A 14,009-nucleotide genomic window follows, 5' to 3' on the forward strand; every position below is an offset into this window, starting at 1 on the left:
AACAATATCCATGGCCAATGGCTTTCAACATTTCCGCGTGCGCTGCACTCGAATTACTTTCAGATAGAACGTCAAATGCGAAATTTGCATATAAACAGATGGAAGCTGGAATTAATATTTGGCTATTGGCCATATTTAGATGACAAAACAATAGAGGCCAGGCTACCTGTTGTCCAAAAGGTCCACCGCAATATGTGAAAGCCGCCACAAAGCAATTTGGCTGCCTGTAAGCGCATTAATGATTATACCCGCCCACCAAGTTCAAAAGGGTATATTGGTTTTTGTGCAATGCCCGCCTTGATCTGTGTCGAAGTAGAATATTCTGTACAAAGGTAAAGGGTAAAGGGTAAGGAATGCTTTCAGTTGAGGAAAGCCAGCGAAATCGAAGAAAATTGACAATTTTTAAGAAATGTTAAATGAGTATATTGGTTTCAGTGTTGCGAACTGTTCAAAAAAAGTGTTAATAGTATTAAGAAATGTAGAAATGTAGCGCATAGTTGAATCTATCTATATGATATAATGGTCCGATCCCACAGGTTCCGAAATATATACTGCCTATAACAGAAAGACGGACCACGGCAAAGTTTATCTCGACTGTAGATGCTTATCGATCTAGAATATATATCATTGAGCAAGCGGAGATGTCTGCTTCTATGCGTTTCACATCTGATATTAAATGCCAATTTTAGCCAGATAAAAGCTGATTGGTTTTTCTAGTTGAACTTTGATCCAAGTCGAAAAAGTATTTAAATTCTTGAGCCACGCCCACTAAAAAGCAGGAAAGCCAAACAAATCTATAGCTGCCAAAACTCCAAAGCTGGAGTGAGCAAATTTGGGATAAGAAATACTTTTACCCACAACTACGCCCGCCCACTACCTTAGAGTGAAAAACTCCCACAACTTCTACAGTTTTGCAGCTAGAATAACCAGCCTTGGCATTAATGCTGCCCTTCATGGCATGATTCCTCTAAAGATCGAACCAAAAACTATTTTGCAGAGTATCATATCTCAAGCTATTATTGAACTTCGAACGAGTAGTGCTTAGTCGTTTATACCCGGCAGCAACATTCTTACTTGTCTTCACATGAGAGCGCGAGCTGGTTAGCTGGCGGGCTAGCTGGCTGGCTCCAGCTGGGATGCGTGCATTGGGGACTGGGGCCAACAACGATACATTGACCCAGTAGACATTTGGTATGCAACCAAGTCAGTTGGCAACAATTATGGGCGACGGCTGCTGCACTTCATTAGTAAAAACGAACGCAAATGTTGCTGCTGCTGCTGTTGTCTGTGAGTCTTGGCTTGGCTTTCGTTTTTGCATGGCGATTTTTGTGTTTTTGGAAAGCCATTGGCTGCAAGTTATTGGCAAGGTTTCCTTGGCCGGCACATGTTTATTGGCAACGCCTTTCACTGCTCGTGTGCCGCTCTTCAGCTGGACCCGACAACAGTTAAATGGTCGCACAATGCGAACAAATAAACAAATTAAAGAGCAATCAAATGGGTGAATCAGTAGCCCTAACCCACCTAACCCACATCTCAAAGCATTAAGAGGCATACGCACACACAGAGACAGACAACATTTGTCGCGTTGAGCTTAACATAAATTTGCATAAGCTTTAAAGACGAGATAACTGTAAACATAATCAAAATCAACTTTGTGTCTGGGCCCTGTTGTTGTTAATCGAAACAAGTGCTTAATAAATAACTTAAAGCCCACATAAGACTAGGCTGCTTAAGTTGACCAGTAGATACCCTAGAGGCGAAGGTTTGAAATTAAATAGACAGCTAAACATGCGCTCATCAAAATTAACTATATCTTATAACACCACAATATGTGTTGAATATGCATCAAAGAATATGCTGAATTTTACAACACTTTTTCATACTTACCACCACTAATACTTGGAAATACAGAAGAAATACACGTTTTATGCAGAGAAAAATTTACATATTTAAGCAGTTTTTCATAACTAATGCTTGGGAAATTCGAATATAAATATGCGCTGCAGGTACGCCAAAAAGATGGCTGTATTTAATAACGCACTTTTGCACACTTACCAACACTAAGACTTGAACACCAATGCTGTTTCATCTTTAGCACATTTTTTAAGAATTTTCAACACTAATGCTTTTTTTTCAAGCTCATTTTGCAGAGTTTTAAACACCTGTACTGTTTTATACCTGTGCTATACGAATTTATTAATGTATTATTATTTTATCTGCCGCTTTTAGTTTAGTAAATAACAATATTTATAAATATACATAAATGACGACTCTCATCAAAATGCTTTGGAGAAATAAAAGATCAATTATCTTTTAATGAAAGCGTCTAAAATGCATTAATACGAGAAAGCCAATCCCGAAAACTGATCAAATTAAGAAAATGGCCACCAAATACCAGCTATTATATAAAAAATCAGAAAATTGAACAAGCCCTACACACGCTTTCCTACAGGGTATACAACTAAACGTATCATTCTCAAGCTGACGCACGACATTTGCATTTGGACAGATTTGGTGAAATGAAAAAAAAAAAGAAGAAAAAATAAATAAATATGTGCCACACATGCCACATGATCGGCAATACGATTAAAATATCAAGTGTAACCGGAGAAGCAGACGCCGAGGCAGATCTTCAAAAGTCGCCTCAAAAGAATGCGACGCTCCACAAAGATAAGCTGCGGCCAAGCGAGCCATTGAAAGCAGTTGAAATGGAAACTGGCTAAACGACCGACTGCCAGACTGACTGACTGACTGACTGAGTGAATGACGGACTGACTGACAGCTGCGTCTTTAGAAATGGCGCACAAAAGCCACAGACGCCGGCACTTTGACGAAATTGACTTTCTCCATTCAATATAATTAATAGTAATATTTTTGTTGCTTAGCTGCAGCACGTCTTCAGAATTGTAACGGCTGCTGCTGCTGCTGCTGCTGCTGCTTGGGAATGCGGCCCAGGAAGTAATTTATTATTGCAGGCGTGCAGCAGCCGCAGCAGCAGCAAAAAAAGAAGCCCATTTGGAAGATGTGCGGCAGCTAAGCGGCCCAAAATAATTCATTAGTCAAAAATTCGCAGCGCACCACGGGGCGTATGTGTAACAAGTGAAAAGTCAAAGTCAAAGTCGCCGTGTGTGGCAGACAAACAAACCGAAAAAAAAAACCCCAAAAAATATATTCCAAAATAATATACTTAGAAAAATCAAGAAAAACAACAATTGCCGCAAAGGTGCGGCACAATTTACGAGCAAAGAGTTTGTATTTGTTTTTTTTGTTGTTTTCTGCGTCTTTTGGTTATTTATGCAAATTGTTTTCGGCTTCAGTTTGGGCAGCTTCTTCAGCCATTTGGCGCTCACTTTCAAAATGCCCAACCGAAACTATTTTTAGCCAATATTTTTTTTTGGCATAGCTGCTGCTGCTGCGGCGGCGGCTTTTACTTTTCTTTCGACTGTCGCTGAACTGAAATTGAAATTAGTTTAGTTTTTGGCCCACAATCGCTTCTGTTTTTCATTTCGTTTGGTGTTAACTTCATTTTTTTTTTTTTTTTTGTTTTACATAACAATCAAATGAACAAGCCAAATGCTTGTAGAAACAAGGCACGCACTTTTTATGGCCAACTGCTGTTAACCATTTCACGTTCATTGACTTGGCCAATAGAGGGGCCGGGAACGACGCCTGCTACAAGCTGTTCACGCTTGTCAAATTGTCACCTGGGCTAAACAAGAAAATACGAAAATGAAAAAAAAAACGTAAACTAAAATAAATGAAATAGTTTCGCCGGCACGCGCGCATTTAACATAAAGTACAATAACTTGAATTTCTTATTTAATTTTATTTTTTTTGTTGAACACAAATTGTTATTTAATGCAGTTTGTGGCTCGATTGAAGCCTGTTATAATTAGATTATATAACATCTTGTTTTGTTCGGGCGATTATCTAATTGCACAATAGAAAGCGGCACATGCTGCCCCGCCAATTAGACAACTTTGCCTCGACTCTTTTTTTATAACATTTTCTTTCGTTTCTTTGCTTTAAGTTGTTATCAAAAAAAAACCATACGAATTGTCGCCAGCTTTTGATGCCACAAGCTGCAGATGGAAAAAAAAACACACAGAAAGCAAACAAAATTCCCGACATTTATGCTAATGCATTAGCATAAATGCATTTATTTTTAATACGTTACTTTGGCCCGTAACCGAATTTATTAGAATTAGTTAGCATAAATCACATATGGAATAGACAAGAGTCGCCTGTGCTCTTAATGGCATTTTGTTTTTCTTCTTTTTTTTTTTATACGCCTTAAGCATATTTTGTACTTAACACACGAAACTTCACTTTCGCACATTAAAAATGCAATAAAAAATACTGCAGAGTAATAATTTTTATTTGCACATACATTTTTTATATACTCCATGAAGATTTTATAGCTGGACATTTCACTTTTAAGCCATATTTCACATTTGCTGTAAAGAAATTTGAATTTTCATGTTAAATCAATCTAAAAAGTTATAAGAAATAATCGAAGAACTCTATCGGAGAAAATTGACTGGTTTTTCTAATTTTGTTGAGAGTAAAAAACAATTAGAGTTTGTCTTAAATTAGAGTTTTAATAATACCTTTATCTAATATACCTTTATCGAATACAAACAAAAGCTCTAACTGAAATTCACAATAATTTAAATTGAATGCAATTTCAAAATCCTAACGGCTTTGATCTGCACAAACATTTGCTACCTGCTACAAAACTCAGCGTGAACAGCTTTAAGCGACAAGCTCAGCGCGCAGAGCTGTTGTCATGCTGTTAAAGCTGTGAACAGCTGGTCGCCAAACTTGTATTTATCTAGCGGCTTATCTTAATACACGCGCGCGCACAGTCAGACCACTTCTTGCCTCCATTGTTTTCGTTTCCAATCAGTTCTACGTTGCGTCTGATTGGGAGTGGTTCGCCATTTTGCCGTCTACAAATAAGAAATCCAGTGTTCGTTTTTTACACAACCGGCAATTGAGTTTTAATTCCTATAAGGTGAGTCGAACATAGAATTATTATATAAATGATGTCTAACAGTTGCAACTCAAAGGTTTCGCCTTGTCATTTATCTAATAAGCACACATTTAACGCTGACTTGCAATTATTGCCAAAGTGTAAGTGTGTATGTGTGTGTGTGTGCTAATTTGGAATCAATCTAAAATTGCAAATGTAAAACTGGCATTAATGTAGAAAGGTGCGTTTTAATGAATAAGTTGCGTTTATTTATTCTTTGATTAACCTCTGCCTTCCTCTCTTGGCCTTTCCGTTCGCTTTGACTTGAACTTTCCCCAGCGCACAAACACAATCACACAATGTGTTTAACACATGTTCACATTTGTGTGCATATTTCAATACACGCATGCATGCATATGTATGTACGCTGGCACACATACATATTCATTTAGTTTTTTATGCACTTTTATCTGCTTGTTTATTTTGTTGGCTTTCTATAGAGCAGCCGGTTTGTCGGCGGCCGGCTATACAGAGAAGAATATGAAGAAGAGAGATACCGAGTAGAGAATTGAATAGAGAATAACTTACACGTCGTCATTTGGTGGCCCACCTGTGTGTTAGTTTTTTCACTTTCCTAACGTTCAAAGTTTAAAACCCGCCTTTAGCATATGTGCATAGTCATTTTTGCGCAAGTCACACAGATTGTTCGAGTAATTCTCAAGGGGCTCGCGTAGTATTGTAATAGTCAACTTTTGCACGTACCTAATACAATTATTACCAATGCCAAATCTTATCAGTCGAGGCGTAGGGTCCTCTATTTTCAGCTGATAGTGTATAGTCGACACTAAGTATTATTCAAAGCTTGGCTGCTGTACAAATATTTGGTGAAAGCGTCAACAAGTAATTTGATTCTCTACTTTGTAGGCGTGTCTTGTTGAGTCGTGGATATGGCGTGATTTTTCAGTAGACAAAATCACGCCATTTGGCATGCAAAGGAGCTGCTCTGCCCAGTATCAGAGTAATTAACGTCCGAAGCTTATTAGGCTGTGTCGAATGTGTTTGCTAATTTGCATTCAAAACTAATACAGAAAACAGTTGGATAGTCTAAATATAAAGAAATCGCCTTTATCAATTAGCACATTGTTCCAATTTATATAAGCTGGCCAGATGCTACAAATTGCACAGAAAGGTTGTGCAATAATTCGATGAGACAATTTATTTCAATTAGCTGATAAGAATCGCTAATAGAAAACAGACACATTGGCGCCGAATTCAAAGCGCCGCATATTATTGCGACCTTTTACAACACTGTTTAATGTCAGAGTGTCAACTATCGTTATCGATAAAGATCGCCGAGGCTATCAACATTCAGTTTGCTAAGTGTGGCCATGAACTTGCCATAAAAAGCACTCTCAGCGTGTCTGGTGGAAAACTTTTAGCACACGCAAATGAGTAGTGAGAGCGAGAGAGAGAGAGAGGGAGAGAGAGAGCGTATTAAAAGTTATTTGACATTCGCTCGCAACACGACCGGCAAATGCAATAACGATTAGTTGGTCACACTTTGTGTTTTTATTTCGTGCAAATAGTAAAATTAAAATTAAAAGTAAGCCAGTTGCAGCTTGTTGGGAGAGAAAAAAACACTAGAACACATGTAATCTTATCTTAGTAAAAATCAACTGTGTTGTATAAAATTGTGATAACAGCGATTGCGCAACGGATTTGTAATTGGTGCATTAAAGATTATTAGCCGCCTAACGGTGCTCGTCGTTTACAGTTATCAGTTGCGGCGCGTCTGGCTCAGCGTAGAGAATACGTGTATTTTGTTGTGCGCTTATCCCTTGGAATAATAATACAACAAATTTATATATTGTGTGAGAACAAAATTCTTTTATTAAAACGGAAAGTTGTGCCATGTTCGCCCTACGCCGCACTCTCAACATGGCCCGCGGGCCCCAGAAATTGATGCTGTGCAGCGCTCTCAAAGCAAATTTCGGCGTCTCTGCAGCGGTAGGTTTAATGCTACACTGTTCCCTAAAGGGAACTGGAGTATATTGGTTTTGATAGAGTAAATTGATTTGAGATGAAAGCTGTACTGTATGCATATCCGAGAATGCCCGTAAGGCAGTGTTAGAAAACAATGTTAGAAAATTCTTTATATAATACACAGTTTTTGATTAATATTGATTATTTGAATTTAATTTATTTTAAACTATTTACTATATAAAAAGAATGCTCTCCCCCCGCCTTGGACTTTTCTAACACTGGAAACAAGGCATTGCACAGTCGGAATATTCCGCTTGCGCTTTCACTCGTTCCTCTCAAATCCGATCAAAGTTCACTTTGGCTTTGCTACTTTTATGTTTTTAATAAAAAGCCAACACAACACAAAGTAAATAATAAAAAATAAAAATCATAATGGACAGTTCGCTTAAAGAGGTGATATCCACATTTGAGCGCCAGCGCTTTGTCAAATACATATATCATAAATTGTTAACAATGTTTAACTCTCAGACATCATCTGTGATTTGCTCTTCCGCACAGATGGCACAAAAGATACGCGCCGGACCCGTTGTCGATGTGCTGGGCGATGAGATGACCCGCATCATCTGGCAGTCCATCAAGGACAAGCTCATCTTGCCCTTCCTGGACATTGAGCTGCACACATACGATCTGGGCATCGAGCATCGCGACAAGACCGACGACAAGGTGACCATAGATTGTGCTGAGGCCATCAAGAAGTACAATGTGGGCATCAAGTGTGCCACCATTACGCCTGATGAGAAGCGCGTCGAGGAGTTCAAGCTGAAGAAGATGTGGAAGTCGCCGAACGGCACCATTCGCAACATTCTCGGCGGCACCGTCTTCCGTGAAGCAATCATCTGCAAGAATGTGCCCCGTTTGGTTTCGGGCTGGCAGAAACCCATTGTCATCGGCCGTCACGCCCATGCCGATCAGTATAAGGCTGTCGACTATGTTGTGCCTGGACCAGGCCAGCTGACTCTCACCTGGAAGGGCACCGATGGCCAAATCATCAATGAGGTTATCAATGACTTCAAGGGTCCCGGCATTGCGCTGGGCATGTACAATACGGATGAGTCGATTGTGGACTTTGCCCACGCCTCGTTCAAGTATGCGCTGGATCGCAAGATGCCGCTGTACATGAGCACCAAGAACACAATCCTCAAGAAGTATGACGGTCGCTTCAAGGACATTTTCGAGGAGCTGTACAACAAGGACTACAAAAAGCAATACGAGGCCGCCGGCATCTGGTACGAGCACAGACTGATCGACGACATGGTCGCCTACTGCATGAAATCTGAGGGCGGCTTTGTCTGGGCCTGCAAGAACTACGATGGCGATGTGCAGTCCGATTCCGTTGCTCAGGGCTACGGTTCGCTGGGTCTGATGACCTCGGTGCTGTTGTGCCCCGATGGCAAGACCGTGGAGGCAGAGGCTGCCCATGGCACCGTGACGCGTCATTTCCGTTTCTATCAGCAGGGCAAGGAGACATCGACCAATCCGATTGCTTCGATCTTTGCCTGGACTCGCGGTTTATTGCATCGCGCCAAGCTGGACAACAACGAGCCGCTGAAGGAGTTCGCTGAGACGCTCGAACAGGTGTGCATCGATACAATCGAGGGCGGCGCCATGACCAAGGATCTGGCCATATGCATCAAGGGCAGCATCAATGCTGTTGAACGCAAGGACTACCAGGAGACCTTCGAATTCATGGACACCTTGGCCAAGAACCTGCAGGCCGCCATTGCCAAGAGCTCCAAACAGCCACAGGCATCGCATATTTAAGTCCATAACACAAGAAAAAAAAACAACATTCATTCATGTCCTCACTGTCATATTTGCCTGTACATAGTATATGTGAATGTGTCCTCAATATTTGGCTCGTTTTTATACTCTACACTCTGCATGTCGTTTCCATGTTCTTTGTCTCTGCGAGACCCCATCAAAGCTTGCGTAAATGTGCTTCCCGCCTTTCTTCCACTCGCCCCCAAAACTATGTGAAACGGAAAAAATTATTTTAAATAAATATTTTTTATACCGCCAAATTCGGTTTGCCCATGTTCTACTACACTAAGCGAGGTCTTTAACCCGGGCATCCGCCCGCCCACACAAAGGGTCTGTTACAGTCGTCGCCTCTTATGTGGGCCACTTGTGCGGCTTCTTGAGCTGCTCAGCTTATTGGATTTGTCGCCCAGCTGCAGCTGACTAGTCTTGCCGCGACGCTCGTGCCAAACGCATCCGTTCCAAAATAGACGAGAACATTAGCAAACCGACAGCTCAGGAGCAGCGCGCAATGTTGGCCAAAGCCGTCGGCTATGGCTATTGCCTGGCCTATGTGCTGGCACTTAGTAGTTGGCCCGGCGCCGCATATCCCGCCAATAGCTATCGGGATCTGGACATATGCAATCACTGGAACGGCAGGCGACACTTCCTGGAGCTGGGCGAACGTGGCGAGCTGCATGCGCGCAATGTCAGCACCACGGCCTATCGAGTGAGTCTTGCAGCCTCCTGCCTTGCGAATCGGTTCCTGAAACTGGTTTTCCACGGGCTCAGGCTGCTTAGGCTGAGTCTCCCTCAAAGGGGTTTTCATTTGAATAGAAAGATAAAGTGGAATTCTGGTTCGGATCAAAGCCTGACCATGACAATATCCTACATCCGTATTCCTTTCTCGCACAGAGCTCGCCTCTGAGCCTCAGGAACGATCTGGCTGCGGTCGATGTGTGGTACCAATGCAATCTGGAGCTGGTCACCTGCGCCGAGTGTGTTATCCGCGTGACCTTCACGCATGCCAACTTCTCGAAGAGCTGCAGCAATACGAATACCAACATGTGTCCCTGCGAGCACATACAGTTCTCGGAACCGCCTTATGACACCACCATCTCCGGGCAGGAGTTCTGTGGCGATGGCAAGGTCTTCCGCAGCAAGACCCGGACTCTGCAGCTCAAGTTCTTCTACAGGGCCACAAATGCGCATGTCTTCTCGCTGCAATACTTCTCCGAGCGTAAGCTTATGCTGATTTCTAACAAGGATTTATTTTGTAAACTGGATAAACCCATTTCGAAGGTAACGTGAGGATTGTTAGCGGCTCGCCCAAGCAGTCCATCGTGGGCAATGGCAATGTCAAGTACCTGCCGCAGGTCATATCGACGCCCTATTTCCCCATGGCCTATCCGCGGGATTATGGCATTGAGCACATACTCACCTGCGAGGCGGACAATTGTCAGGTGCGTCTGGACTTTACCGACTTTCAGCTGGGTCTAGCCTCTACGCTGGAGATCTTTGACTCCAATGGCCAGATGCTGGACTCCTATACGGGCGAGCACTTTCGTCCGCCCATCGCCGTGAGCAGCGGCAAATCTTTGCTGCTCCAGTTTCGTGGCAATTCCGCATCGGGCGTGGGCTTTCGCGCCGAGGTGAGCTTTGTCTCCTCCAAGCAGCTAAAGGACGAGCGACTGGTGCCCTACACGGGTAAGCAATGGCCGGGGCTGGGGCTGCGGCCGGGGCGCACTTGAGGGTCTGCAATTGTCGTCATATTGATTTGAGCACGGTCTCGGGCGGGGGGCCGTCAGGTGGTTCTTATATAAATTTCAATGTCAAGGCAGGCGCTTAAGTGTAATTGGACGACTGTTTGGCATAGTCTAGTTTGGTAATCGGATCGATATTGTCGGGGTAAGTGGGTAAGTGGGCTTAGGGCATGTCGTAAGAGGTAAGAGCTCTCTGAGAACCACATGGATATAAATAATGAAAGATTTTCGTTAGAGATCCAAATACCATTTGATCAGGGGAACATTTTCTAAGGACCAGGCTAGCGAAATACTTGAAGGTATTTTTTTCCATTCTGTTAGGATCCGAATGTCATATGGTTGACTTTACAACGTGTACTTTGGGTAATGGTTATATATATATATCATACATAACAATATGAACTATAATATATAATATCCATTATTACCCTAAGGTCTTAGGGTAAGATTTGCTATGACCATCTCAAGTCATTCAAGTGTTATTTAATAGTATTAGACGGTCTAAGAACATTAAGGTTTGAAAAAGTAAGTCCTTATAACCACACCGCCGGGTGGTCTAGACTGGTTGGATGATCTATAAATTAGGATCCTGAAAGCCTCTGTTGGTATTCTTTACCAACCTTCAGGCTAAAGCAGAATCTCAGGAAATAGAAAAGAGTTTAAGATTGGCAAAATACCTGGAATATTTTAGGCCGGTGGACTAAAATAGTTGGTTGTTAGTGCCTAAAGAAGTTAGGCTTGGCTTGGTTTGGTAGACCATTTGGACTAAGCTAGGACCTCTGAAAACCTCAATTAAAATATTGTAAAATCGAAACCAAATCAAAACCTCAAAGTTATACGTTAAGCATGGACGACTATTCGGCTAGCTAGGACCTTAGGACCTTAGGGCCATAGGACCTTAGGGCCTTAGGACCTTAGGACCATATGAAATATTGGAAAAGAAATGGGTTTGGTTTGGATGATTGAATGTTGGCAGTCCTAGAACTTCAACTAGGAAGACCATTGGACTAAGCTGGGAGCCTTCGAAATTCCTTCCATATATGGAAGATCAAAAAACCTTCATTTAAATCAATTTCCAAACCCTGAATCGAACTAAATAGACTGCGGTGGCATGGTTACGGGACCGGGTGGTGCCATAACTATGATGAACATGATCGAGAACGCGACAGATGTGCGACTCTTTGACTGCATCTGGATTATAAAGCCGGGCAATAACTACATGATGATGAAAACCCACATATCGTTGCGTGTGGATGACTTTTATGGCATGGCAGCGCGCTCGGAGCTGATCATCAGGCAGGGCACCACCTCTGATGCAACGGAAATTGAGAACGTAATGTGGCCAAATAATGGACTCAGCAAGGAGAACCACATTGCGCCCATCTTGACGGGCTACTATATACGACTGCGCGGCGTCTTCGGCATGTCCTCCAAACTGGCCATTGTCTACAGCGTCTTCAACTACTTGAGTGAGTGAGGCTTAGAGGCTGTCAACCCCTTTCCCTTATGCCTGATCCCCTCTACAGATTGCTATATCGGCTCGGAGTTTCTGTGCGGCAACAATCATTGCATCTCAATACGGCTGCACTGCGACGGCTTCGATCATTGCGGCGATGGCAGCGATGAGCCCGACACCTGTGAGGAGGATTGGGCGCATTTGCATCACGACCGGCGCTGGTATTCCCACAAGCCCAACTATTACTTTCCCAAGATCGATCAGTATCCGGATTTGAAGACGGCCACCGGCATATTCATAGTCAGCACCATGGGCATCTTTGGCGTTCTGTCCGGCTGGATGGTCATACTCTATCGCATGGGCGTGCGGGCGCGACATCAGCGCGAGTTGCAAAGCCATTTGCAGACCATTAGCGAGCTGCTCGATCGGCAGGACGAGGAGCGCACGCCGGACGAGCCGCCCAGCTATGAGGCGCCGCCCGACTACGAGGAGGTCATCAAAGTGGGCATGCAGCAGGAGCTGCGCGAGCCGCGTCGCCAGCGCCGACGCCAACGTGGCCGCGATCGCGCCTGCAGCCGGGCGCCCAGCAATTGCACCGTGCAATCGATGGTGCCAGTGCATCGCAGCTGCAGCCTGGATCGGGAGCGGGATCAGGAACAGCCCAGCACCTCGGCGGCGGCTATGACGCGCGCTACAGACGCCGCACAGGATGCTACACAGACGCCGCAGCAGCTGGCCCAGCGCATGCTGCTGGCCACGGCCATTTGTGGTAAGAGATTTGGTTATAGCCCGATTTGCCAGTCGCCCCCCTGCCCCAGGCATCTGCTAATTTATCCTACAGAATCTCACTTGCAGACGCTGCAGGCACGTCTGGCACGCCGGGCGGCACCCGCACAGGCGCGCAGCAATCCGTGGGGCATGCAGCGGGCACGGCATCGCTACCCGCTGGGCGTGAACTATCCACAGCCGCTGGAGCGGCAAGCACGCCCAACAGCGCGGCGGACGACTGCACCGACGCCTTTCGAGACGATTCACTCAATATATCACTCACTCTAGGGCTGCCCACCAGCACAGCCGACAGCGGGAGCGGCAGCTTGACGCCGCCTAACAACCAGAGCCTGACCAGCAACTGCACCGAGCATACGTATCTGAAGCGTTCCTGGCTGCTGGTGCAGCAGACGCCACATGGTCAGCGCTGTCGCGTGCAGCGACTGCGTCACACTTTCTCCTCGCCGGAGGCGTTCTGCGCGCCCGAGCTGCAGCTGCCATATCCGGACTTTTTCAGCTACGGCACCAATATGCCGCACGAGCGCAGCAGCAGCAACTTTGGCTCCGAGCTGTCCCGCGATCCCTCCAGCTACAGCGTCGGGAAGCGTGCGCGCCTGCAGTCGGACCTGACGCTGGAGCCGCCCAGCGACAGTGAGACGGAGCAGCAGGTGTCCTGCTTTGGCGCCGTGGCGCGACGTCGCGTGCGCAGTCGCTCCTTCAGCAGCAGCGCCTCGCGTGCCGGCAGCGGCCCGAGAAGACGCCTCCGGCAGCGCAGCTCCTCGGCAGATCTGCTGATCTATGCGAGCATGCAGCGGGATGGCAATGAGCATGCGGAAGGCAACACATTGCAACGCTTGTTTTTCATATAGGGTGGATTATATAGGAATAGTATTATGGAACGATAGTATTATGCCTGGTGTGATGCTGTTCAGGAACTGGTCTTAAAGCTTAACTTATATAAATTTATACTAGCTGGCATATCTCAGCATTGCGTGGTCCAAGCTTGTGCTCCAATTTTAGTCATCAACTTTCCATCCATTTTCCACGCGTGGAAAATTTTAGTCTATCCTTAATATCTTAATATCTTTACTTAGATAGTTAAGCCCATCGAACTAAGAAACAAAAATTGGTATCAACGTTTTCCACACATGGTCGGAAAGCTTGAAGCCCAAAAATATACTTGCGTTTAGACGAACTTTGACCCGCATTTTTAATTCAAGGGTTGTGGATATTGCGAAAAGTATGAAACATGTCTCCAATTAATTTC

At 44.4% G+C, this 14,009-nt stretch overlaps 2 protein-coding genes across 6 annotated transcripts; both read left to right on the forward strand.

Annotated features, from left to right (window-relative positions):
- The first annotated feature begins 4,918 nt into the window (after positions 1–4,918).
- LOC115767123 (isocitrate dehydrogenase [NADP] cytoplasmic) lies at positions 4,919–8,867 on the forward strand. 4 transcript variants are annotated; one of them, XM_030711285.1, is made up of 2 exons: positions 4,919–5,017; positions 7,517–8,867. In XM_030711285.1, the coding sequence occupies exon 2, from the start codon at positions 7,517–7,519 to the stop codon at positions 8,777–8,779; it is 1,263 nt and encodes a 420-aa protein (XP_030567145.1). In that variant the 5' UTR covers positions 4,919–5,017; the 3' UTR covers positions 8,780–8,867. The 4 variants fall into 4 exon arrangements, with proteins under 4 accessions (XP_030567145.1, XP_030567142.1, XP_030567143.1 ...); XM_030711282.1 differs by lacking the exon at positions 4,919–5,017 and adding an exon at positions 6,605–6,982; XM_030711283.1 differs by lacking the exon at positions 4,919–5,017 and adding an exon at positions 7,355–7,411 and having other exon boundaries at positions 7,487–8,867.
- Positions 8,868–9,200: 333 nt separating this feature from the next.
- LOC115767151 lies at positions 9,201–13,924 on the forward strand. 2 transcript variants are annotated; one of them, XM_030711323.1, is made up of 6 exons: positions 9,201–9,485; positions 9,671–9,995; positions 10,058–10,462; positions 11,619–11,987; positions 12,045–12,743; positions 12,816–13,114. In XM_030711323.1, the coding sequence occupies exons 1-6, from the start codon at positions 9,288–9,290 to the stop codon at positions 13,028–13,030; spliced, it is 2,211 nt and encodes a 736-aa protein (XP_030567183.1). In that variant the 5' UTR covers positions 9,201–9,287; the 3' UTR covers positions 13,031–13,114. The 2 variants fall into 2 exon arrangements, with proteins under 2 accessions (XP_030567183.1, XP_030567182.1); XM_030711322.1 differs by having other exon boundaries at positions 9,202–9,485; positions 12,830–13,924.
- The last annotated feature ends 85 nt before the right edge of the window (positions 13,925–14,009 follow it).

The sequence above is a fragment of the Drosophila novamexicana genome, unplaced genomic scaffold, assembly GCF_003285875.2.
Source record: "Drosophila novamexicana strain 15010-1031.04,08,12 unplaced genomic scaffold, DnovRS2.1 tig00001340-arrow-arrow-pilon, whole genome shotgun sequence".
NCBI classification, from domain to species: Eukaryota; Metazoa; Arthropoda; class Insecta; order Diptera; family Drosophilidae; genus Drosophila; species Drosophila novamexicana.

Coding starts and splice junctions, on each gene's coding strand:
- LOC115767151 (XM_030711322.1), top strand. CDS start 9,288: ATGTTGGCCAAAGCCGTCGGCTATGGCTATTGCCTGGCCTATGTGCTG. Junction 9,996..10,057: donor GCTGCAATACTTCTCCGAGC/GTAAGCTTATGC, acceptor CCCATTTCGAAG/GTAACGTGAGGATTGTTAGC. Junction 10,463..11,618: donor GCGACTGGTGCCCTACACGG/GTAAGCAATGGC, acceptor CGAACTAAATAG/ACTGCGGTGGCATGGTTACG.
- LOC115767123 (XM_030711282.1), top strand. CDS start 6,887: ATGTTCGCCCTACGCCGCACTCTCAACATGGCCCGCGGGCCCCAGAAA. Junction 6,983..7,516: donor ATTTCGGCGTCTCTGCAGCG/GTAGGTTTAATG, acceptor TCTTCCGCACAG/ATGGCACAAAAGATACGCGC.